Below are 27,717 nucleotides of genomic sequence, written 5' to 3'. Positions count from 1 at the left end.
TAAAAAAAATTGAAGAAAATAATATGTTAAAACCAGTTTAGGCCTAATGGAAAAAGCAAACCAAAATGCAAATGAGAAGAATGCCTTAAAAAGCAGAACTGGCCAGCTGAAAAAGGAGATAAAAAAAAGGTCTCTGAAGAAAACAACTCATTCAAATGCAGAATGGAACTAAAGGAAGCTGATGACTTTGCAAGAAACAAAACTTCCAAAAAAAGCTAAAAATTAGAAGAAAATGTGAAATATCTCATTGGAAAAACAACCAACCTAAAAAACAGATCCAGAAGAAATAATTTAAAAATTATTGGGCTATCTGAAAGCCATGACTAGGAGAAGAGCCTAGACTTCATTTTCCAAGAAATAATACAGCAAAATTGGCAAGATCCTAGAAGCTGAGGGTAAAATAGAAATTGAGAATTCACCCATCTCCCTGAAAGAGATCCCCAAAAGAAAACTTCCAGAAATATTATAACCAAATTCTAAAACTCCCAAATCAAGGAGAACATCCTAAAAGCTGCTAGAAACAAAGAATTCAACTACTGAGGCTCCATAGTCAGGATTACACAGGATCTGGCAGCATCTACATTAAGGGCTCACAGGGATTGGAATATGATATTCTCGAAGGCAAAAGATCTTGGTTTACAACCGAGAATCAACTACCCAGCAAAACTGAACATCCTCTTTCAGGAGAAAAGATGGACTTTCAAACTTTCCTATTGAAACAACCAGAGCTGAACAGAAAGTTTGATCTCCAAGTACAGGACTTTGGTGAACCATAGAGGGAGTGGAAGAGAAGAACTAACTATGAGGAACTTAATGATATTGAACTGTTCGTATTCCTGCATGGGAAGAAGATAATGATAACTAATATGAGGAGCATATATAGAGAACATAGGAAGGAGTGGAATATAATGGTATGATGTGGTAAAGGGATGGAGTCAATGGGAGATGGGGAAAGTACTGGGAGGAAGGAAAAGATGAAGCAGTTCTGGGATTTCACATAAGAGTCAAGAAAAAGCTTTTTCAATGGAGTGGAGGGGAGGAAGGTAAGGGGGAATGAATGAGCCTTCATTCTCATTGGAAATGGCTCAGGGAGGAAATGACATACACACTTAATAGGATCAGGAAATCTGTCTTGCCCTGGAAAAGGATGGGAGGAAAGGGACGGGATGGGGGAAATGGGGGAATAGGTGATAGAAGAGGGAAGATTGAGGGAGAGTGTACTCAAGATTCAACACTTTTGGACAGGGACAGGATGAAAGGAGAGAACAGGATGAAAGGAGAGAACAGAATAAATGAGAGTGGGGAGAAATAGAGTGGAGGTACAGCTGGTAATAGCAACTGAGGGAAAAATATTGAAGCAACTTCTCTGGTAGACTTACGATAAAGAAAGCAACTCACCCCAGAGACAGAGCCACTGAAATCTGAACACAGACTGAAGTACAATTTTTTTCTCTCTACTCTTGAGGTTTCTCATCTTCTTGGGGGGTTTATTCTTATGTTTACTTTTATAACATTCAATTTACATCAATGTATGGCATGGAAACAATGTAGAGACTGTCAAACAGCCTTCAGGGGGTGGGGCAGGGAAGGGAGGAGGGGGAAAAATTGTAGAATTCAGAGCCTTGCAGAATGATGGGTACGGTACATATTACTATTGTATATAGTTGAACAACAAATACAATGTTAAAATGGCAAGATAAAAAAAAAGATGTTTTCACCATCTCCAGAATTCTTAAAAAACAAAAGCAGAACAAATAATTCACGTCTGATGATATATGTAAATTTCACACCACCCAGAGAGATCACCTTTTAAAGATTAATAAATTTAATCTCAAACTCTTTGGAAACAATAAATCCTATTAGCATTAATTTGATGACTTTTGATCGTTTCTTTACATTATTATCTCTGTATATATTATTCTCAATTCTGTTGCCTTTGCTCTTCATTGGTAAATCTTCCCAAATTCCTCTGAATTCCTATTTGCCTTTTCTTATTCTATTCCACTCATATTCTAATTGGTCAGCTATTCTCCACTGAACGTTCACTTCTTTTTCAAAATGTCTCAAATATACAAAAATTATACATACATAGGATCAGGCAGTTCAAAAGGATCATGGACTTTAATAACTAATCAAGGTCCTAAAAGATTGACTTGCCCAAAGTCACACATAGAAGAGTCAGCATTTAAATTCAGGTTCCACAAAACATTCTCTTAATTTTGTTTGGGTTACCACTTAATACATAAATTAAAATAATATAATCATTTTTATTATGTTGGTTTGGTTCAATCATTCTTCATTTATATATCTAAGGTATTTATATTCTTAGACTATGACACTGGCCATTTTGAATGAAATTTCATTTTTCCTGTTAATATATGATACTGACTTTATAGAAAAATATAACATTCTTTGTGAAGGGTAGTCTCTATTCTGATGCTTTGATGAAGCAATGCTCTCTGGAGTTTAGATCATCTGTGTTCAGATGGAAAAAATGCTATCTCAATTTATTAAAATTTTATTATAGGGACTAAAAAGCATTTTTGTAACATAATAACAAATAATGGCTGCAAATGAAACTTCAAATTTCTATAAACTTCATTTTTTAAATTTAAGATTTTCAAAACTTTTAAGATATTTAGAATTTAACATTTTTTTCCTTTTCCCTTCCTGGGTTCAAGTAAGACCCCAAGACCATATTAACAACATAAAAAATTTTGGCAGATAAACTTTTTTGCAAGGCAAATGGGGTTAAGTGGCTTGCCCAAGGCCACACAGAGATACTTTTTTTGAGAATAATTTTTGTAGCACAAACTCTTTTGATATAATTCACTTTTAAATCTAATGAGGAAATGGTCTTTCCTCCACTTGCAGTTCATTTATTATGATTTGATTCCTCCTAAATTGGGCTAAATTGTAATTTCCTATACCCAAATTAGGGTATTTTCCCTTTTGTATATAATCTTCCAACTCTTTTGAATTGTATTGCTGGCATATAATTGCATACAGTAGTTTCTGACAATCCTCTATTATGAATTCATATTATTAATTTGATTTGCTTCTTTTTTGCCATTTTAGACAGCTTGTTGGTAATCTTTTTTAAAAAGTGTTTTCAGGGCTGCCGGGTAGCACAGTGGATAGCGCACTGGCCCTGGAGTCAGGAGTACCTGAGTTCAAATCCAGCCTCAGACACTTAATAATTACCTAAGCTGTGTGGCCTTGGGCAAGCTACTTAACCCCACTGCCTTATAAAAACAAAAACAAAAAATGTTTTCAATGTACCTTTTTTTCAACTTTGTCTATTGTCTTCTAGTTTTCAATACTTCTTTCATAGGTTTGCATTTCAAGATTGTTATCTTTTTTTAAATTACATGCTTAACTTTGTTGATCCTTTTTCAATTTTCTTCATCTAAGCTTTCAAAATACAAATATCGGGGGGTGGGGGGAGGGAAGTAAAATGGAAAAAATTGTAAAACTCAAATAATATCTTTAATAAAAAAATTAAAAAAACACAAATCAATAAAAATGAACTGCTTGTAAAAAAAAGAATACAAATATTCATCATTAACTTTAATGTAATAACTTGTTACTTGTGATTTGTTCTTTGATTCATTATTCACAAGATTGTTTATCTCAGGTCTGTATAGTTTATCTATAGTTCCTTTATTATTATTCTTTCATGGCCCATAAAAGATATTTAACTATTACCCACTTGTATAGCATATGGGTAGTACTTAAAATAATTAGATCATTTAGGATTCTTATGCAATCATGGTAAACAATTGCAAAAATCTCAGAATTTTAGAGTTGGAAGGGATTTAGGAGAGAATCTAACAGGCCAAAGTGCTTATACTTCATAGATGTAAGAAACCAAAGCCCAAAGAAAGGTGGGATTGTGAACCCAGTTCTTCTGTCTCAAACTCCTGTGCAGGGATTATTTCTTCAATGCTAGTAAGTTATCCTCAACCACAAGATGTTTTAATGAACAAAATGTTCTTGATATTAATTACAACTATTACTTTTAGGAGAAATTCCGCTGAATAAAAGCATATTATATTTTAAATATCTAGAAAATAATAAAAATACAAGACAAACATTTCAACTGTTTTCTAATTCAGAATCACAATGAATAAAAACTCTGGTAAATTAAAATTTGAATACCAAAAGTTTGCTCTATATTTGTCTTTCAGAATTCACCTCCAAAAACACTAATTGAGTCTTTAAAAAGCTGCTTTCTGTTAACCAAGCTGGAGTGGCAGTCTTTCTCATAACATGGAAGATAAGTAAAAAGGATTTGACCAGTTGCACATTATTTCACTTTCAACAGTGTTTCATAAATTCAAACATTGTCTAGTCACCTAATAAGGAAGATACAAGTACAAGCAGAAATGGTTGTGTATGTTTATTTTTCAATTAAAAAAAAAACTATGTAAGTTTTTATGCAAATTAGGCATGGCTCCCCAGGGATCTGACAAGCTGTAGGGGAGTCAACTAGATTTCACAAAATGTAGTCACCTCCCCACTGTCTAGGGGATTCACTGAAGCATTTCAATTTCTCCTGCTCTCAGAATTTCTTAGCTAACATGTGAAGAGGTATACCATCTTCTCAATTCAGACAATTGTTAACTTTTATACAGAAAGTTTTTCCACTAATATGGTGTACCTTCATTTTGATTTAAAACTACAACAAAAAGTATTTCATAATTTTTATTGATGGCATTTATCCCATGGTTTAACATGTTAATTATACTGTAATAAACATGGCTTTAATATTAAACTTTTCCGTATTATCCAAAGTCACCACAGTCCATTTCAGTAAATATAAAAATATATACTTAATACTTTTTACAATACTGGTTTTTGGTCCAAACAAAAATGGATCAGAAAAGCCAATAAACTCACTTTAAGAATTCCCAATTTTCTTTAAAGATTTTCTAAATGGATTTAGGCAACTTTGAATAATGGGATTTACATAATAAAATCTTGAGACAATACTAAACAAAAAAATGTCGTTAACACACAAAATTAAATTTTCAAGTTCACAGATTTATGTTATGCCAAAAAGTACGTACAGAAACAAAATTGTATTTACACAAGTTTCATAATAAAATAATGAAAAGGCGAGACAAGGTGATGGAGCCATAAGAATGAAAATATAGAAATAGCATATAATTATTAAATGGAGAACTAGATCTAACAAGTCCTTAGCATGGACCATTCTTTAATCAGTCTTCCTCTATCAGAAAATTTTAGTGCACAATACACCCAACTCACTCACTTCACACATACACCAGCACAAACTCAGCATAGAAATCATTCATTTCAACATTCTCTAATCTATACAGAATCCCTCACTGAAATAATTACAATTTCAATGCGTTCCATAAACGCACATTAGCGCACATATTGGTGCAGATGAAGAGGTATTATACAAAGCCATTTGCTGTGTAGGCTATACTCACGTATATAGCCAGACCATGCCAAGTCAGTGGATAAAGAAGTTGCTGGATCCTAAAATAATTTTGCTTAAGAACCTTCCTGTCACCGGCTCTATTATTTTTTTTTAAAAAAAGGGAGAAAGGAAGGTGGCAGAGTTGGTAAATGGTGAGAAGGGTGTAGGGGGAGAAGGAAAAACGTCTGAAAATTAAAGATGTCCTTAAGCACAACTGATTTCAAAAAACCCCAGCACAATAAGTGAATGCAGAGCATAAGGTGTTAAAATTGATGTTCCTAGTATTATTCCGACATTTATTTCCTACGTCTAACAGCAGTTTTTATCTTCCGACCAGAAACTGAAGAGCCAGAAGTAGAAAACATATTTTTTCCATTCGATCTGCCAAAAAAAGAAAAATAAAGAGTCAGCATATGACAAGGGAGCAGCAGCTAGGTGGTATAGTGAATAGAGTGCCAGGCTTGACATCAGGAAAATCTGAGTTGAGACCTGGTTTCAAACTGTGTGACCCTGGGGCAAATCACTTAATCTCTATTTGAACCAGTTCTTCTATCAAATTTGAGAAGGAAATGGCAAAGCAATCTGGAATCTTTACCAAAAAAAAAAAAAAAAAAAAAAAAAATCCCAGTCAAAAAACCTCATGGGGTCATATGGATATGACCAAACAATTTAAACAATATGTGAAATAATAGACATTCAGGTTCTGTACACTTTCTAATTGTGGCTTTTAATAGCAAAAGAGAAATTAATTCTAATGCAAACTCAACAGGGTATATGGTTTGTGTATAGTAGAAAAAATTCTGACATTAATTTAAATCATAACTTTTATGTCAATGATGACATAAAAAACCCCATTATTCTTCTCTACCTGAGTGAGTACCAATAAAACTAGAAAAACTCAAATAAATTACCTTCAACTCAATAAAAAGCACTCTTACCCCACTGTAAATGCTGCTGGAGATGAGTTGAATGGAAATCCTGCTGAGCCTGAAGGCTGAGCTGAAGTGGCAGGTGTACCAGCATTTGCACCAAAGGTGAATATTCCTGGTGGATTGTTGTTTGTGAAATTAAAATTCGCAGTGCTTCCGAAGTGGAACACAGGATCTAAAAAGTTCCAAAGAGAAAGTATTTCAAATTTTGTTTATCAAGGCAAAGATAAATTTTCATTTGCTTTATTTATTCTTTCAGGAGCACATAAAGGTTTATAGGTTTTTGCAGAGAAAAAAAAGAATTCATATTTGTTTCTGATTGCTTGGTTTAGGAAAAAAGGAATCATTATATATGTACACACACATATACATTTTTACCCTTCAATTTATCAAGTATAATGGCTATTATACTTGATTACACTAAAAACCACAATTCTGTAACTGCTCTTCAATTCAATAAGATATATTAAAAAACCAACTTTGTACAAGTTGCAGAGTTAGGCAACAGAGAAAATAAGTTTTCTCATGAAAGGATATAACATACAAATAAAACAACTATTTAAAAGAAATACATAACTATAAAAAAGAAATATAAGGAGAAAGCATATTGAGGTACCAGGGTCAGTTTGAGAAAATGGATAGAATCAAGAAAGAGTACAGTTTGGGTAGAGAATAGAATACACTATGTGAAGCAGAAGAGAATTTATAAATGAAAAAGAACACTTCTGAGTAAAGGTAATATAAACAGATCTATATATATAAGGAAAACTGCAGCAATGTGAAGAAACTGTTAAGGAAGCTATGCAAATGTAAAATCCAAGAGACCTAAAAGGATTTAATCCAGTACTTTGGATCCTAAACTCATTCTTTTTTTAAAAAATTATTTTATTTAAGGCAATGTAGTTAAATGACTGGCCCAAGGTCACAACAGCTAGGCCATTATTGTGTCTCAGACCCTATTTGAACTCAGGTCCCTCTGACTCCAAGGCCAGTGTTCTATCCACTGTGCACCTAGCTGCCCATACTAACCACATTCTTGATCCTCAGGTGCTCTTTACAGCAGACCCTATCCTCATGGTTCAGGGCAGTGTTATTCTAGATCCACATGTTAATACCTAAGTTTAACAGCTAGTTATCCACTATTAATCTGACAGGTTATAAGATAATTGGTATTCTACCTTCTATATTAATGATCTGAGCTAAGGAAAAAGATCCTTGGACAGAGATGATGAACACATGAATACATTCAAGAATAGAACATCAAGATTTAGGATGACACAGATCCTCCCTCACACATATTTTTGGAGGGTTGGGAAAGGAAAATTGTAACATTCAGGTCTAATGAATGAGCACTGGCAATTTCCAATCAAATTGGAAGGGAAAAAGCTATAACTTTAACATACAAATTTAAATGATCTTTTTAATTGTAAAGAAAAGTTGATATTAAAATGAATATTACAGACCGTAATTTTAATTTAAGTTCTGAATATATTCTTCCAAGCGTAATATATTTAATAAAATTTATCACAAAGGCAAGGCTCAAGTCAAGTCAAAGGCAAGGATATAACTATGAAAATTCAGAGAGATGTCTTGAAGTAACACACACTTACTGGAATTAGGAGTTGTTCCAGAACCAAATCCAGACTGTTGAGTAGGTGGTTGTCCAAAGACAGGAGGTTGGCTGCTACTTGACACTGACCCAAAAGCAGGGGCTGAGGCTTGGGAACCACTTGAAAATAATGTCGATGATGATAAAGATCCAAAGCCTGGAGCACTAGGCTGACTGGCACCTTGACTTTGTCCAAATGCTGGGGTCTGGCTGGTACCAAATGCAGGACTGGCAGAAGGTGCTGAAGAACCAGGACCAAATACAAAGGAAGAAGAACCTAGACATAACAAAAATGTTCCAAGTAACTGTAACAAAATTTAATTAGCTGGATAGAATTTTTAATTTTTCAGTTTATCTTGAACCCCATTTTTGGCAAAAAGAAGAAAATATATCAAGACTGTTTCCTGTATAAATGTCCTTCAAGTGGGGAATGGCTTAGCAAACTGTGGTATATGTATGTCATTGAACACTACTGTTCTATTAGAAGCCAGGAGGGATAGGAATTCAGGGAAGCCTGGAGGGATTTGAATGGACTGATGCTGAGTGAGATGAGCAGAACCAGAAAAACACTGTACACCCTAACCAGAAAAACACTGCACACCCTAACAGCAACATGGGGGAGATGTTCAACCTTGATGGACTCACTCATTCCATCAGTACAACAATCAGGGACAATTTTGGGCTGTCTGCAATGGAGAATACCATCTGTATCCAGATAAAGAGCCGTGGAGTTTGAACAAAGTTCAAGAACTATTCCTTTTAATTTAGAAAAAAAAACATCTTATTGTCTGATCTTATTATCTCTAAGACTTTTTGTTTCCTCCTTAAGGATATGATTTCTCTCTCATCACACTCACTTTGGATCAGTGTACAACATGGAAACAAAGTAAAGCCTCACAGATTGCTTTCGCGGGGGGCGGTGGGTACAATTGGGGGGAAAAAGTATAAAACTCAAATAAAATCTTTAATTAAAAAAAAAAGAATGTTTCCTGTAGGAGTGGCAGGGTGAAGTTAAGACTGTTGGATCAGGAGGTAAGGGTACCGTAGTTTCATTCTTAGTTATTGCCAAACTAACAGCTATGATTGTTGTTAACACCTCCAGGGTGGAAAAAAAGGGAATTAGGACTAATGGTTTTTAAGGCTGAAAGAAACAAAATACCCAATTGACTGGAAAATGTCTGAACAGGGTAGCTAGGTGGTTCAATGGATAGAGAGCACTGGCCCTGGAGTCGGGAGTACCTGAGTTCAAATCTGACCTCAGACATTTAATAATTACCTAGCCGTGTGGCCTTGGGCAAGCCACTTAACCCCACTGCCTTGCAAAAAACTAAAAAGAAAATGTCTGAACAAATTGTGCTTTATGAATGTAACAGAATATTATTGCTCCATGAAAAACAACAAAAATGAGTAATTTGGAGAAAAAATGGGAAGACTTGCATAATCTTATGCAAAGTGAAGAAAAAGGAGACTTTGGCAACAACATAAAGCAACACTATGAAACAAAACTAAAATGAATCCCTTGTCCCTGAGCACAGATGAAATATATTTCCCTCCTCTCAGAAGTGAGAGGATTATAGGTAGACAACACAGTCACATATACCAGAAAATGATAATACTGTGCAAAACAAAAAGTGACATTAACAATTATTAAAGGATAGGTGGAACATGTACAAAAATATAGCAGTTTTTTGTAGTAGCAAAGAATTGGAAATTGAGGGGGATGCTCATTAATTGGGGAATAGCTGAAAAGTTATAGTATATGAATGTGAAAGACTATCATTGTTCTATAAGAAATCACGAGTGACTGGATTTCAGAAAAACCTGGAACTGATATTACACGAACTGATATTGAGTGAGCAGAACCACGAGAGTACTGTTCACATCAACAGCAACATTATAGGATGAACAACTATGACAGACTTAGGTCTCCTCAGCAGTACAATGACCAAAGACAATTCTAAAGAACTTGTGATGTAAAAATACCATACACATCCAGAGAAAGAAGAATGGAATCTGAATGCAGACCATAGTTTATTTTCCATTTTTAAAATTTGTTTTATGATTTCTTACTTACACCCTGATGATTTTTTTCCCTTTTGTCCTGATTCTCCTTTCACAATAATGACTAAAATGAAACTATATTGAAAACTATCTTTGCATGTGGTTGGAAAAATAAACTTATATTAAAGAGGGAAAAAAAAAATAGCTGGGAGACAGACGTTTTGAATTTTAAAGTCAGGTGGAAGAGTTTTATATTTTTATCCAAGACCTAATAGATTTAAAATATTTGTGCAAAAGTGTCAGACATGTCCTAGGAATTAACAATTTGGCAGTTGTGTAAAGAATGAATTAGAGACAAGATTGGAAACCGAAGAGGACCTAGGGCAATGTTTATGTGAATTAAAGTTTATAAGAGATGATGTAGAGGCATGATCAACAAGAATCTGGAATTATCAAAATTCTCAAAAATGCATAGGGTAGAATCAGGGGTAATCAATTTTATTAAATCTTAAAATCAAAATCAAATCAAAAAATGCCTAGGTTAAGACTCCTAGGTTAAGAACCCTTTGTCTCCATATACCACTCTCAAAAATAGAAGGAATATGGAAAAAAAGAGACAAGCATTAAATGCCTCCTCTGTGCCAATCACTGTACTAAGTATTTTCTCATTCAAACTTTACTACAACCCTGACAAGTAGGTGCTATATTATCACCATTTTATAGTTAAGGAAACTGAGGAAGATAGGTGAAGAGGTACACAGATACTAAATGTATGAACTTGGGATTTCCTGATTACAAGTCTAGCTCCTACATATTACTCCTCAGAGCCAGACACTAGAGATACCAATATAAACAAGAAAATTCCTTATACTGTGATGCAATTTCAGTACTAAGTACCCACCTTACCCCATGTATTTTAAATTACCTGCAGAACCAGAGGAAGTTGTAACCCCAAAGCTGAAGCTGGAAGTCGAAGTGTTATTGCTATTGGCTCCTGTGCCAAAAACAAATGGGCTAACAGCAACACCTGTACTAGATGTGGTGGTTGGTTTGCTTTCTTGAGAAAAGACAAAAGACTGAGATGCAGTGGATTCTGTGGGATTACCAAAGGCAGAACTGGTCCCAGTATTGCTGGCCTGTCCAAACATAAAGGGAGTAACAGGTGGGTTGGAGGCAGAGGTGACACCCCCAAACATAGCACCACCAGCAGAAGTAGTTGGTGGTGCTACATTTGAACTGGAGGAATTACTGGTCAAGAAATTGAAGACTGTCTTTGCTGCTCCTTGATCTGCAAAACAGAAGCAGTGAAAAGTTCTTAAAATCCAGTTACTCAGTCACCATATTATGACAAAACAAGCCTGTGCATTTCAATGCCACCAGAAATTAAGAGACATGCCTACAGCTAAAGTTTTAATTCCCCCCTTTATTTTTCCAACTATATGAAACAGTAGTTTTCAATAATCATTTAATTACATTTTTCTCCCTCTTTCTTCCCTCTCCTCACCCACAGAAAGCAATGTAATATAGACTCTACCTCAATTACTAAATAAAGCTTTAATTTTTAAATATATAAGGTCCTGAATGTGCCTAGTGTCTATAGGTTTTTCACCTTCTTTACCCACAGGCATAATATGTTCAAGAGAAGTGAAAATTTTCCTGTTTGGATGGATAATGAGTTATTATAAAGAATTTAAATATTAGGCTTTTCTTATAGCTTCTGTTCACTTTACAATTTTCCCATTTCTGGTAAGCTCATTACACAGAATTTCAGATACAGAATATTAATAGAGAACTACACTGTGATATCCAATTTAGGACTACTTGGTATCAAGATGTAGTAGGCTTTTTGACTATATAAAGATGATGCTGTAAAACTCTGCTACGTACTATAAACACCAACAAAGACACTAATTTTTAGGAGTTATGAAATTATAGAAATCAAGAGATTTACAAGGTTTAGAAAAATTTCCCATATTTTACTAAAGGACAAGGGGATAGCTAGGTGGTGCATTAGATAGAGCAACGTTGTCTGGAGTCAGGAAGATCTGAGTATAAATCCGGTCAAGACATTTATTTTTAACACATCAATTTTCAACTCCTGAATTTTCTTTGATACTATGCCTTTTTTCCATTCAGAATTTCTTTTAAAACTATATTTAGTTTTAGGGTATCTATGCAGAATCCACTTGATGCTCATCTAATTTATTTGAGAGGCTTAAAAAGTTTAAATATTCAAGTTATTTCCTCATTTTGTTACAAAGGCTATTAGATGCATCTACACCCAAATTGAGCCAGTCATCTGGCCAAATAATTTGGTGCCAACAATGCATCTACAAGTTTCTTCCTAATTTGTTAAGAACAAAAATAAGGTACTCCCTAAAGAGATTCTGGTTGAAAGTAGGGGAAATTTGGTAATTCCTTCGCCTTTCCCTACTCCAAAACAGTATGACTATCAGACACATTATCCTCTCTGGCAAAGCTAACACTTACTCTTAAACTATAGGCCAATTTTTCTTTTAATTTTTCTTCCTGTCAGTTTTAAGTAGATAAACTATTCAGAAGCCTAAGTTTAAGATGCTAATTTTTTTTCCTCAAAAGACTAAACTTATAGGAAATTAAAATTGCTTCAAGGATTAAGCAATGATACTTCTAAAAAGATTTTTATTTCCTTAGGTTATCTAACCAAATACCTGATAAGCCAATTTTCAAAACAATGCTAACTCTAAGCTCATCTTCCCAACGTTTAGGAGGCACAGATTATATTAAATAAAATACTGAAATCCAACATTCTTCATTTTCATAGACTATTTCACTTTCCTACTTCCAGTTTCTCATACAGAAATCTATTTTGAGTCTGTATGTGGTTGCTTATTCCATTATAAAGGTAGCACAAATTAAAACATAGTGGAAAGTTTCCATTTCCGATACTACTGAAATCAATGAGGATTCTTATTAGTTGTTTCTAACTTAAATTTCTCAATAAATATATTTTTAAGCATATTAGCAGCATGTTTATGCTATCCAAAGTAAAAGAATGCTTTCTGTGGAGCCCAAGCAAGTTTCAATCTCTGTAATAAAAACGGCTGTTGTCAAAGGGAAAGCTTCCTAATTAAGAGCAAACTATGGGGGGCGGCTAGGTGGCACAGTGGATAGGGCACTGGCCTTGGGAGTCAGGAGTACCTGGGTTCAAATCCGACCTCAGACACTTAATAATTACCTAGCCATGTGGCCTTGGGCAAGCCACTTAACCCCATTACCTTGCAAAATCTTTTAAAAAAAGAGCAAACTATGTAAAATATGTGGTTTAAATTCAAAAGTGATAAATACAATCTCTTTTAAGAATTCTTTAAAATAAAAAAAAATTTCAGAAATTAAAAAAAGCCATTAAAGCACCTGTGTAAATCTACAAGTAATTCAAAAGACAAATACTATAGAAAACCCTACTTGTGACTCAAGGCTAAAATTAATTTTTAGGGTTATAACAACAAGAAAATACTTATGGCTATACCAGTATGGAATTTCTCCATCACTCTCCAAAAAACTCATTATTGGGATGATCTCATCTTTCTTTTAACATTTCATCAACCTTGTTCTTTCACTTCATTACTACTTCTGTTTCTCTGATTTGAAGGGTGTTACCATGAATTCCAAAACTTTCATTTAAGAAGCTCAGCTCCTTTGTCACTTGACTGTACTACTCTAGGACTTCTGTGACTGATTTATCATGCCCAAGTAATTTTTTTTCTTGAGGAGGAACTGTCTTTTTTGTTGTTTTTGAATCCCTGACACCTAAAACACAGTGCCTAGAACAGCAGGAACTTAGTATTTACTGACTAACTGTGAAGTGACGATTAATTAGCAATGCTTTCTATTTAAATATTTTGGAGAAACAATATCCAAATTCTTACTCAGTCTGGGCAAAAATAGATACTAATAAAAGTAACAGTAAAATGGTGTGTTATCTACATAGATGCTAGGTTCACTGTTTCAAAATTCCAGATAGCATATACAGATAGGTGCTCAAGATGATTATTTTTATAGGATTTCCCACCTACCTCTCCCCCACTCCAAGCAAGAATATTTTTTTCCTGGTTTTGTGTCTCTGGTAATTTTCTTTTAAACAGTTTCTCCCATTTTTTGCTGTTGTCATTGAGTTGTTTGAGTTGTGCCAAACAATCTGTGATCTCATTTGAAGTTTCTTAGTAAACACACTGAAATGGTTTGCCATTTCCTTTTCCAGGTCATGTTACAGATGAGGAGTTGAGATAAACAACTTGGTTTTAAGACACTTGCCCTGGGTCACACAGTTACTAGGCCAAATCTGAACTCTGGTCTCCTGACTCCAGGCTGATTCATTGTTACACCTAAGCTACCATTCTTCTGTTTAAAAAAAGTTTATTTCCAAAAACTAAGTATATAGTTCTTTCCAGTAATTTGTTTCTAAAGGTAAAAAATTTCTGAAAGCAGACAATTTATGCCCATTCCTTCAAAGAGATTAAACATGTGAAAGTATTCCACTTTTAATCTTCTACTCTTTCTAGAGACTAGTTTTCCTAATGTCTACCTTTCATAATTTGATTAGCCTTGTTCTATCACTGAAAAAAGCAGAAAAGCTATCAATTTGTGTTGTTCAAAAACAAAGAACTGATTATGTCGAAGATGAGCATAAGTTACTAATTACTCTCACCATTATAGGAAATTATAATGTTTGAACAGTCCTAAGAGTTACTGAATTTTATAATCAATCCACCATCATTACATGAACTTACCAGCTGCAGTATTAGTCTGCGTCCCAAAAGCAAAGGGGCCCTTTGCTGACTGCTCAGTTTGATTCTCCACTGGTTTTGTCAAGTTAAAACTAAATGAACGTTTTGCTGTACTCTCATCTTTGGTTTGCTCAGAATTCCCAAAGGAAAACACCTGCTGAGACTTTGGCTCCTCACTGTCAGCTTTCTTCCCAAATACTAGAGAAGTAGCAGAGGTGACAGGCTCCTGCTGTTTCTCTTCTGTCCTTCCCATAACAAACACTGAAGCAGATGGCAGAGAAGTAGATTCCACACTTCCAAAACTGAATCCTCCTCCCTTGGTTGCAGGGGTTTCTTCCTTCTTTTCCTCCGGTTTCTTAAATGTAAAAGGAGTCACTGCCATATTTTTTGTTTCAGTGGATCCAAAGCTGAAGCCACTCATTCCAGTCTTATTCTCAGAAGGGGTCATGGTGACAGAGGCAGTAGTAGCAGTGAGACTAGCAGGAACACTTTTACCAAATGTGAAGCCTGCTGTTGCAGATGTATTAAGTTCTTCTTTCTTTTCTTGTGGTCCAGAATTAGATGACCCAAACTGAAATGGCACTGAAGGAGTTGGATTGCTTAAGCCAGAAGGAATTCCAAAGTTAAAACTGCTGTTACTCTTACTGTCTTTTTTACTATCTTCTGAATTACAGTCAGAAGAAGAAACTCCAAATTTGAAGTCGCCTACAGGCTTAGAAAACTTAAAGCCCCCACTCATGGGGTTTGAAGATGCAGAATCTGATGACATGCCTAATTTGAAGCCCCCTTGTTCACCAAATTTAAAACTTCCTGTGCTTGCTACTGTCTGAGAAGACTCAGAAGTGGATGCTGGAATACCAAATTTGAAGGATGGGGCTCCAGAATCTGAAGATGAGGAAGGAGTACCAAAACCTTCAAAAACAAACAAAACTGAATTATTTATCATGCAGAATTATAGCTACTATTCCCAAAGAATTAAAACCACAAAACTACTTTAGAACCAATTCATCAACTAAATAGAGTATAACTAATGATCAAAGTCAGTGATTTAAGTTACTCAACACTAAGAGTGAAGCGACTTGGCTCATAATATACAAAAAGAAACAGCACTGTAGAAATTTACAGTCATGGGAGTCATTGTAACAGCTGAGTCAGTAGAGACAATGATACTTCTATAGAAGAAAAGAGAGGTCTTGTTCCGAGTTTCTTGGCTTAAAATTAAAGGTGTAAAGATATATGTGTATGAGCCCTATATAACCTCAAGTTTACCAACACACAAATCAATTTTTCTTTCTCTACAAAAGAATTTAACAGTGAGAAATATTACACTGCATTATACTGATAATACAAAGAAGGATAGGATATGCTACAACACACTTTACTGTTGAGCAGTTATTTCAGCCATGTCTCACTCTGAATCCCCATTTGGGGTTTCGTTGGCAAAAAGACTGGAGTATTTTGCCATTTTCTTCTCAGATCATTTTACAGATGAAGAATCAAAGGCAAACAAAGTGCCTTGTTCAGAGTCACACAACTATTAACTGTCTGAGGCCAGATTTGGACTCAAAGAGAATAGTTTGCCTGACTCCAGACTTGATATACTATCTACTACATCACCTAACTACCCTGCAATACACTAAAACCGAGACTATTATTTCAAATTCAACCAATAATGGCATAATGAAGAGATTGAAAGTCAAGAAGCCCTGGATTCAAATCCTGTCTTAGGTGTATGGAAGTTATGTGATCCTGGGAAATTATAAGGATCTCTCAGCCTATTTCCTCATATAAACACAGTGGCAATAACAGTACCTAAGGGCAGTAAGTAAAATGATGGGTAAAATACTTTAAAGTCTTGAAATCCTACATAGATATGAATTTTTATTAAATCAGGGTTCTAGGTAAGTTCAAAAATAGATAAATTAAATTTACTTTCTCTCCTACCCTTTTCTGAATTAATAGTTCTACTACTTTCTTCCTCCAAGGTTTCTAATTTGTCAGTGTTCTACTCAAATCATGGCACCAAAAAAGAAACACATTAATTCAGAGGTTGTCTGACAGAACAGAGATATGGCCCTATTTACCATATTCTAGATATATTTGGAAGATGCACAAACAATACTTTTAGTTCTCCTTTTCAAATTAACTGCTGAAAAGCCTTTTTCTCTCTTTCAACTTATATTTGCAAAATATATACATTTTTTTTTAACCTAAGAATTATTTTTTCTGTTTTTTAAATTTTGGTTACTGTCACCTACCCACTGTATTACTCCTTCTTAACATTATATTTTCTGCAAATTTTATAAATACACCATTTCTGCCTTCAATCACATATCAAATTGTTAAACAGCACAGGCCAGGGGCAGCTAAGTGGCACAGTGGATAGAGCACCAGCCCTGTAGTCAGGAGGATCTAAGTTCAAAACCAGTCTCAGATAACTTAATTTATATTTTAAAATAATAAAAATTAGATGAATGAATTTCTAATTGGCAGAATAAGCAAGAGAAGTTTTTAAGTTCCATTGTACTCTATTGTGAAATTAAATAATGGAACCCACCTATACAGCTCAAAAACATGGAAATTCTGATGACCACATAATCTGGCTTATTATATAAATTTTCAAGATATAGATTTAATTAATAATCCCAATGTTAACTTTATGACATATCACTTAAAAAATGAGTGTAAAAGTAACCCTAACAGTGGGAAGTTAGGGAGTACTAACAATAACACAGCTACTTACCTATAAATTCTGATTTTGTGCCTGGCTTTGCACTTTCACATGCTACACACTTTGTGTCATCTGCTTTGTTTTGCACTAGGCACACTTCGCAGTCCCAACTCCCTTCAGGTTTCTTGAATTTGTCCAATCCTAGAAATCCTCCAGAAGTTATGGAACCAGAAGCTGTATTACTACATGGCACAGGCACTGAACCTCCTAAAAGGGTACAGGAAAAGAAAAATTATTAGAATTTCCTGAGTCCATACAAAATGCAATTTAGCCCAAGTCTAATCTTGGTTTGCCCTTTCTATTTAATAAGAACAAATCTGTTAAATAAGAAGTCTACTGGGGGGGGGGGGGGTTGCTAGGTGGTGCAGTAGGTAAAACACCAGCCCTGGAGTCAGGAGTACCCAAGTTCAAATCTAGCCTCAGACACTTAATAATGACCTAGCTGTGTGGCCTTGGGCAAGTCACTTAACCCCATCAGCCTTTGCCAAAAACCTTAATAAAAAGAAAAAAAGAAATCTACTTGGGCAACATTTACAAATGAGATGCCATTCAATGGGGTTTCTATTCAGCTGCCAAAGTGATAATTCTAACTAACCAAGTTGTTCCCCTATTTAATAAATTCCAGTGGTTTCTTGTTGGTTATTGGTTTTTGAATAAAATATATACTCCTGTTGGCTTTTAAGTCCTTCACACCTTGTCTCAACCAATCTTATTTTACACTACTCTCTTTCGCACACATCATGGTCCAATCAAACTGACATTCCTGTTGTTCATTCCTATACCCCACTCTATTGCCACTCTCCAAGTTTTTGTAGTAATGATATTATCCATGCCTAGAAAGCATCACTAGTTCACCTTCATTTAGTAAATGTCCTATTTCCTTAAAGACAACTTATTTGCTAATTTTTATTTGAAACTATTTCTAATTCCCACTAATATCCTTTCTCTTACAAACATGTTTCCTCTAAAAGTACTTACATATGTATATTCCTCCCTTGATAAAATATAAGTTTCTTGAGAGCAAGAACTATTTTATTTGTATTTATGTTCCCCAGGCCTTGACACTAAGTGGACATTTAATGAATACCTGTTGAATGGCTAATGCACAAGAAAAGGAAGAATTAAGATACATTAAGCTTGGGCCATCTTGTTTAAAAGCAACTAAATCACCTGCTAAGAAACTCTATTTCTTTATTCCTGTTAAATAACATATAAAAACAGTTAAATTTTAAAAGAAAATCAAAACATGGTAGGCTAATCTCATAACAGAACCAAAAGTCATTGGCAATTTTGTGAGTAACAATACAAGTAAATGTTTGCTTTATGTCTATAGCTAATTTTCATACAGTGATTTACTGTAAACATTGGTTGTTCAATTTTCAGAGTGGGTTATAAACAATAACTTCAAATAAAATTTTAAACACTCTAGGACTCAACAAAAGAGGAGTTTTCTAAGTAGTGTTAACTTCTTGAAAAGAATTATAAAGACCTACAAATGTTGCATATTTACAAGACACAGTCCTAAATAGCATTTTTTACACCCACCTATCTCATTCTCCAAATGAAGAGGAAAACCCCCAAAATAATCATTATTGTAGAAATGATAGCTTTTTTTGGTAGGTAAGGTTCTTAGCCATTAGGAAAAATCACAAATCTTTTATCCTTTAAAAATGTTGTTCATTATACACATTACCTACAATGAGGTGATAAATCAACCATGAAAGACTTGTTCATTCCATAATGAACAATGCCATATTGCAATTCCATTGCAATAATCAGGGACAATTTTAGGGGATTTGTGATGGAAAATGCCATTCGTATCCAGAGAAGAAATTGTGGAGTTCAAACATAGACCAAAATTTATTACCTTCAAACTTTTAAAAGTTGTCTTATGTATGATGTAATTTTGCTATTTTTAATGTTTTCTTTCTTTTATCAGATTGCCATTCTATTAGGGGGAAGGGGGAAGGAAGGGATGGAGAAAAACTGCGAAACTCAAAACCTTGCAAAAAAAAAAAAAGATTGGCAAAAACTACCATTGTATGTAACTGGAAAAGCAAACAAAATATATAATAAAAATGAATAAAAATGTAAAATAAAAATATTCTTTAGCTATAAATTCAAATTTACAATCAATACTTTATTTTGGATAAGTTTCAGTCAAATTAAAAACTGTCAACTCTCGTAACTAGTAGTATTGTTCAGCACTTAGTTGCAGACAATGATTTCCCTATTCCTCTCCTTGTTCCAGTACAGGTTAACCAAGCCCTCTGCTTTGTCAGAGCTAAACTGGAAAAAGAGACAAGATGAAAAGGATATTGATCTGGAGAACCAGAGTTTGAATTCCAGTTTTATGCTATTTATAAGAATTTACACAAGTCATTTACCTTTAAAAAAATTTTTTTTTAATTTGGAAGGCAATGGGGTAAAGTGGCTTGCCCAAGCCACACAGCTAGGTAATTAAGTGCCTGAGGCCGATTTAAACTCAAGTACTCCTGACTCCAGGGCCGGTGCTCTATCCACTGCACCACCTAGCGGCCCCCATGTCATTTACTTTCTTAAGGCTTCAGTTCCCTCATCCATAAAATGAGTAGCTAAGACTAATTGATTTCTAAGGTCACATCCAGTTCTCAAAACTCAACCCTAAGACTATGTGAATACCATGCACATAGAATGCACTTAACATATGCATTTAAATACTAAAAAGTCATGTTATAAAGGTTTAGGACCTGATTATTGCCGTGCATATAGAAGCTTACAAAATATAGTCTGCTCAAATTAAAAAATATGGGAAATACACTAAGGTTTATTGATGTGCTTATAACTACAAAGTAATTTGACATTTTAATCTATCTACACACGCACATATATATATAGTTATATCTTAAAATAAATCAAATAAAATATAATGAAAGGCTGACTCTCTTCTTCCTACTCCAATAAATTCTTAAAAATATGAATCAGAGGGGCCGCTAGGTGGTGCAGTGGATAGAGCACCGGCCCTGGAGTCAGGAGTACCTAGGTTCAAATCCAGTCTCAGACACTTAATAATTACCTAGCTGTTTGGCCTTGGGCAAGCCACTTAACCCCATTTGCCTTGCAAAAACCTAAAAAAAAAAAAAAAAAAGAATCAGAGCACCTTTGACTACAAATATTCTGATTTGATACTAAACCAATTAACTGGTTGCCCTTAAAAATTCAATGCAGCAAGTTGCTCTGAAAAATTACTGAATAAGGAGAAATAAGGTGCTTAAAATATGTAAGAATAATGGTCAGATGAATGGGAAAGGGCAGTTTGCAAAGGAAGAAATCCAAACTATCAACAGCTATAGATAATATACTACAAATTAATAAAAGAAATGTGAATTAAAACCATTCAGATTCCTTCAGACTGGCAAAGATGAGAATAAAGGAAAATAGTTTTTATTAGAGGAAGTAGAGAAAGATCAGAGCACTGGGGTATATTATTGGTGGAATGGAGAAGTGGTTCAGTTGGCCTACTGAGCTGGAAAGCACTTTGGAAACTTTGTCTCAAGTCATTAAATTTTATATACCATATAACCCAGTGATACACAGTACAAATCCATATTCTAAAGAGATAAAAGAGGAAAAAGAATTATATATCAAAAATATTTATAGTAGCATTTTGTTGCAGTCAAGACTGCAAATAAAACAGGTGTCTATCAGTTGGGGAATGAACATTTTACAGTATATATATAACTGTAAGGGAACAATTATATCACAAGAAATGACAAAAAGATAGGCTCCAGAAAAATATCAAGATTGTATGAACTGATGTAAAGAGAAAATGAACAGAACCAGAAGAATTTACATAATAATTACAATGTAAAGAAAAACAACTTTGAAGGTTTCATGACCAACCATAATTCTGGAGAACTGATTAAGGAAGTATGTTTGTCCATTTCCTGACATTTTTAGATCTGGAAAACATAGATTTGCTCTTCTTGCTTTTTTGTTACAAGGATTGTTTTTCTTTTTGTATTTCTTTAAGGAAGTGATTTGGGAGGGACAGGGGAGTTAGCCAAAAGGTCATCTTTCCCTCCTCTTGAAAAAAAAATTATTTTAACATGTACAAGAGAGAACTGATAGAACTTCAGAAGGAAACAGTGTAATAGAAAATACCTGAAACTAACAAGTTGATTATGCCATGATTTTTTTCAAAAAAGGAAATTTATATAAGCTAAATTGTGTTTTCAGTATTCTTTTCTCATTCTACTGTGTGTAGAAACATTTTTTTGGTGTTCCTTAAATTCAGAATTTAAAGAAAACCTGAAAAAATTGCTGCCCTGAGCTTTTTATCTGACAAAGCAGAGAATAATGCCATTTATAACAGTGATGTGAAGACAAAAGGGCTGATTCTGAATTCTTAGTCAGCAGAGATGCATTAGAAGTGAAGGGTGGCTAGTGGAATAGATAGAGATTAAGAAAGAGAAGATTAATTGTGGCATGCAGATGCTTTGAAGGGAAATTCAGTGTAGGAGAAAAGATTCATTTTTTTTTTAATCCAGTAAAATCATAGAGTCCCAAACCTTTCTTATATTCTCTTTACATGTTCATGGACAAATTCCTAGAAAATAACGTTCCAAACTATGTGACCATTCATCCAGAATACATAACCATTATGGTGCATGAATGAAAATGTACCTTTGTACATTTGTAATGGGCTAAGGTCTCCACTCAAGTCACTGTTCAATTTATTCTTTGTGCAAGAGAATTAATTCTTTTCAGTACAATTCTTCACAAATTATAAGCAAGGGTAGTCAAAGACTTGTTTTTGAATTAATTCTTAAAAATTCATAAGACTATGTTAATGACTTCTTTTCTATCCCATTTCAAAGTACCCTGTCTACTGAATTAAGTACTAAAAGGCTCTAGGCAGTTCTGAAAGTTCTATTTATAGAGAAATAATGTAATCAAGTTAAACTACTCTATTTCTTAATCCAGTTTTACCTTATCCTCAGGTTCCAGATCATAAGACCATTTTAGAAAATTTCAAGAACAAAAAAAATTCTCCAACTCTTAGAAATTTTTAATTTTCTGGGGTTTTTAAATTATCAATAAAGATGCCTCTCTAATTCGTAATTCCATGAATATTTCTAATCATTGTCCAATAAATTGTCTTTTTCTTCAAATTCTTCTTGACTTCACTATTTTTATTGAAATTTTACTTATTCCAATAACACAAGATTTTCAGTATTTCTCATGTCTTAATTAGTTGCTAAATCTTAATAATTTTACCTCTATACTATGTCTCATATCTGTTTCTCTCCACTAATGTGATGACTATATTATAATTAGTCTCGTAGCACCCAGCTTTTTCCTAAAACATCTTACACACAACTACTAAAAAGCAAAGGACTGACCTACAACGGTCTGACCCAAAAATACTCTTATGTGAAAAAACTCCATTTAGTCTCCTGCTGCAAGACTAAACTCTTCTCTTTAAGCATTTAAAGGTCTTCATTCAAAATCTGTCCTTCTAGGTTTACTGTATTTTCCCTTTGGTAATCTTATGTTCCTGGATTACTGACCTGCTTGTTGTTCCCCAAATTATTGCCCATGCTTTAAAATTTCCCATTTCTATGCTTTAAATACTGATGATCTCATTTTCTTTTTTTCTTTCTTTTTTTTAAAGGTTTTTGCAAGGCAAATGGAGTTCCATGGCTTGCCCAAGGCCACACAGCTAGGCAATTACCAAGTGTCTGAGACCAGATTTGAACCCAGGTACTCCTGACTCCAGGGCCGATGCTCCATCCAGTGCGCCACCTAGCCGCCCCTGATGATCTCATTTTCATGGAACACACTTCTTCCTCATCTCTGTCTTATGGAAACCATAGATCCTTCAAAGGATCAGCTAAGGAAGGTCTCAGCCCCTGCAAAGTCTATCCTAATCTATTTCCCTCCCAACACATTTACTCTCTTTAACTGATAGAAATTACTTTGTATATTTTTCAATTTTCTTTGTGCACATGCTGTTTCTAACAAAATATAACCTCCCTGAGAACATGGGTTGGTCTGTCTTTGTAGCCATAGTCCTAAAATAGTAGGGATACTAAAAGGCCCCTAATCCTAAAGGCTAATTTAATTCATCTTGAATGCCACCTGAAAGAATATATATATCATAGTAATTAAATAGTATTATAAAAACTATACAATGAGGGGCAGCTAGGTGGCATAGTGGATAAAGCACCAGCCTTAGAGTCAGGAGTACCTGGGTTCAAATCAGGTCTCAGACACTTAATACTAGCTGTGTGGCCTTGGGCAAGCCACTTAACTCCATTTGCCTTGCAAAAACCTAAAAAAACAACAAAAACAAAAGAATGATACTTTTTGGGAGGGACAAATTAATGCCAAGTTTACTAATCCACTGAAACATTCCTGATCAAGTGGTAGGAAAATTAGGAGATGAAAAGAAAATTGAACATCTTAAAAGCACAAACAATATTGTCCTTATAGTGTGGTAGAGAATTACAATCTTATTAAAACTATTCCAAGATTGTAACAAACTTACCTGGTTTTTCAGACATACAGGCCACACATTTACTGTCTTCTCCTTTATTCAATACAGAGCACACTATACATTCCCAAGAATCCTTGGGTTTTTTGAACTTCTCTCCAAATCCCAAGGTATCAGTGGCTACAGTATAACTGGAAGATGAAGGAGTCACAGTTATTGTATTTTCTGAAGCCACTGGCAATGTCAAGGTTTGCTTAACTCCAGTTCCAGGTTTTGGTGTTTCACAAGCCACACATTTTGTAGCTTCAGGTTTATTTTGTACTAAACAGGTATCACAATCCCAAGTTCCTACTGCTGGTTTAAATTTGTCTCCAAAACCAAAAGTCCCTGATGTGGGGAGAGTTGATCGAACAGAGTTACTCAGTGTTATCATTCCAGTTTGTTTAGCAGTATCTTTTGGTGGCACTTTGGCAGCTTGACAGGCTATACACTTGCTGTCTGTAACTTTGTTTTGTACTAGACATGTGTCACACTGCCAAGTAGTTCCAGCTTTGAAAGTTTCATCAAACCCTGGTCCACTAGAAGAAAAGGTACTTATTGCAGGTCGGGTATAAACTTCTATGCTTGTGGTAGTAGGCTGTACAGCAGCAGGAGAACCAGTCTTTGATGTGAAACCTAAAATTTGTTTGGGAAGGTGGAAGGAAGGTGGAGGGTGAGGAGAGAAGAGTGAAAGCAAAGAGAAAAAAATTGAAAAATTAAGGACTGAAGTACTAAGCAAAATATTATTTACAATCACCCACTCAGCCACCCCACACACATTTCCTGACTAAAATCAACGATAATGATATTATCACGTATGATATTATTACTCAGGCTTGGCATTATTTTTCTCCAGAAGTAGGGGACAATCATAGTAACCAGCAAAGTTTTCTGGGAATACACTGTCACGGCCTAGAGCAAGTGTTCAATCTTTAAGCTATTCTGGGTCACCCAACAAAAAATTCTCTCAAGGGCCAACTATGGAATTCAACATCCATTCATGAATATAATGCAGCCCACAATACCAAGGACCACAACAACAAACTTGACCATGAAGGCTGAGCATACCTGTGAGGGCTTTGTTTTCAGTTAATGAACTGTACTTTCACGTGAATTTAGGACCAACTCTATAGAAGTTGGCAAACTACTGCCTGAGGGTGGATGCTACTTTTTTCTGTATAGTCTGCAAGCTAAGAATGGCATTTACAATTTTTAATATGATAAAATTTTGAGAAGGATATGAGGGAGTTATTTAATATGACTAGGCCAACTAATAATATGCAAACCAAAGGCAAAATTCTTTGCATATTATAATCTAGGTTAGATTCTTTATCCACTTAGCCTTTCCCTAAGAGAATAGGTCAAAATCCTTTTAAAGATCATAAATGTCTTTCTAGAAGGATATACAAGGTCCTAAGGCTTGATGCAATCAGCATTTCGTTAACTATTCAATAAATAATAAACATCAGTGGTCTCCTCAAATACAAAACACATGCAGACACACTGACACACACAGATACACACACATACACACACAAACTTCCTCTATTCAACCTCCAGTAAATCATGTTCCATGCACCCCCCCCCCCAATATCCTACTAAAATTCAGCTTCTGTTACTGCTTTCCTGAATTCCGGGGCTATGTTAAAAAACAAAACAAAACTTCTCTGTCTCTGCAACAAATAAAATCCAGGGGGCAGAGCAGCATGAAGGCAGCATTTCCTGGCAAGTCCTCCCCCCAACAAACTCCAAAAGCCAATTGATTCTAGCCAAAATTTAGAGGAGCAGAACCCACAGAAAGACTGAGTGATATATTTTCCCAGTCCAAGATAACTTAGAAGTTCCACGAGGAAGATATGTTTCACAGGACCAGGGGTTGGAAAAAAGCCGAAAACAGCGACCATAGATCAGCCCAGATCAGCCCAGCCCAGCCCAGCCCAGAGATCACACGCAACAGCTTGAAGGTGTGAGGAGAGAACTCTGTTCCACCAGAATGAGTGTGTGAGTGAGGAGCAGCAGTCACAGAATCTGCAGCAAGAATCTGGAGAAAAGGGGTGGCTAGGTGGCATAGTGGATAAAGCACCAGCCCTGGAGTCAGGAGTACCTGGGTTCAAATCGGGTCTCAGACACTTAATTATTACCTAGCTGTGTGACCTTGGGCAAGCCACTTAACCCCATTTGCCTTGCAAAAAACCTTAAAAAAAAAAAGAATCTGGAGAAAGCAGCTTGCACCCCCCAGAGATGGTAAGGGAAGTCTGCAGATTTCTCTGTTCTTCCTCAGGGTAGGACTCCCTGTTTGTCTACACTCAGATCCAGGGTGCAGTTAAGGGCTCCATACTAAGATAGCAGGATCCTCCTTATAGCTCTAGGGCAGAGGCAACTACAGGGGCCATCTACATATCAAAGCACTGGAATAAAGGTTCCAGTGGGGTGTTGCCCCCAAAAAACAACCCTAAAGCCTTGGAAGTGCTGTAAATTAGTCTCGGGCTGAGGAAATGAATAAACAACAGAAAAAGAAGAATCTAACCATGAGAATTACTTTAGTCCTATGGAAGATCAAAACACATACTCAGATGATGACAAAATCAAAACTTCTGTATCCAAAACCTCCAAGAAAATAGAAAATGGGCTCAGATGGATGAGCTCAAAAAAGACTTTGAAAAGCAATTAAGGGAGGTGGAGGAAAAATTGGGAGGAGAAATGAGAGATGCAGAAAAATCTTGAAAAACAAATCAACAGCTTGGTGAAAGATATACCAAAAAAATTGAAGAAAATAGTATGTTAAAAGCCAGTTTAGGCCTAATGGAAAAAATAAAAACAAAAGGCAAATGAGAAGAATGCCTTAAAAAAAAAAGCAGAATTGGCCAGCTGGAAAAGGAGATAAAGTTCTCTGAAGAAAATAACTTCTTCAAATGCAGAATGGAACTAAAGGAAGCTGATGACTTTGCAAAGAAATCAGGAAGAAATAAAACTCTTCCAAAAAAAAGCCAAAAATTAGAAATGTGAACTATCTCATTAGAAAAACAACCGACCTCAAAAATAGATCCAGAAGAAATAATTTAAAAATTGCAAAACTCCCAAATAAAAGAGAAAATTCTAAAAGCTGCCAGAAACAAAGAATTCAACTACCAAGGCTCCATAGTAAGGATTACACAGGGTCTGGCAGCATCTACATTAAGGGCTCATAGGGATTGAAATATGATATTCTAGAAGGCAAAAGATATTAGTTTTCAACCACAAATCAACTACCCAGAAAAACCAAACATCCTCTTTCAGGGGAAAAGATGGACTTTCAATGAAACATGGGACTTTCAAACTTTGCTACAACCAGAACTGAAGAGAAAGTTTGCAAGTGCAGAACTCTGGTGAACCATAGAGGGGGTGGAAGAGAAGGACTAACTATGAAGAACTTAATGATGCTGAACTGTTTATATTCCTGCTTGGGAAGAAGATATTAATAACTCATATGAAGTTTCTCATTTATAAGAGTTATTAGAAGGATCATATATAGGCAGGACACAGGAAGGAGCAGAATATAATGATATAATATAGCAAAAAGATGGGAGTCAATGGGTGATAAAGGAAAGTACTGGGAGGAAGGGAAAGGAGATGAAGAAACAGCTAAGAAAGGGGGCATGGGGGAATGAGTGAGCCTTCATTCTTATCAGAAATGACTCAGAGAGGAAATAACAAACACTTAATAGAGTGAGTA

The 27,717-nt window shown here is 35.1% G+C and overlaps 1 protein-coding gene across 3 annotated transcripts in view; it reads right to left on the bottom strand.

Annotated features, from left to right (window-relative positions):
* Positions 1-5,721: 5,721 nt before the first annotated feature.
* Positions 5,722-27,717, bottom strand: part of NUP153 (nucleoporin 153) — an 82,007-nt gene continuing 60,011 nt past the window's right edge. For all 3 annotated transcript variants that reach the window (XM_074207210.1, XM_074207212.1, XM_074207211.1), the window contains 7 exons: positions 24,021-24,641; positions 17,501-17,695; positions 14,761-15,669; positions 10,917-11,279; positions 7,992-8,267; positions 6,391-6,556; positions 5,722-5,833 (listed from right to left, as the gene is read on the bottom strand). In XM_074207210.1, the coding sequence (XP_074063311.1) occupies positions 5,749-5,833; positions 6,391-6,556; positions 7,992-8,267; positions 10,917-11,279; positions 14,761-15,669; positions 17,501-17,695; positions 24,021-24,641 (2,615 nt within the window). In that variant the 3' untranslated portion in view covers positions 5,722-5,748. The remainder of the gene's footprint in view (positions 5,834-6,390; positions 6,557-7,991; positions 8,268-10,916; positions 11,280-14,760; positions 15,670-17,500; positions 17,696-24,020; positions 24,642-27,717) is intronic.

This window comes from Macrotis lagotis, chromosome X (assembly GCF_037893015.1).
Source record: "Macrotis lagotis isolate mMagLag1 chromosome X, bilby.v1.9.chrom.fasta, whole genome shotgun sequence".
NCBI lineage: Eukaryota > Metazoa > Chordata > Mammalia > Peramelemorphia > Peramelidae > Macrotis > Macrotis lagotis.
Note: the sequence above shows the minus strand (reverse complement) of the source record. Positions and strands in the feature narration are given on the sequence as shown.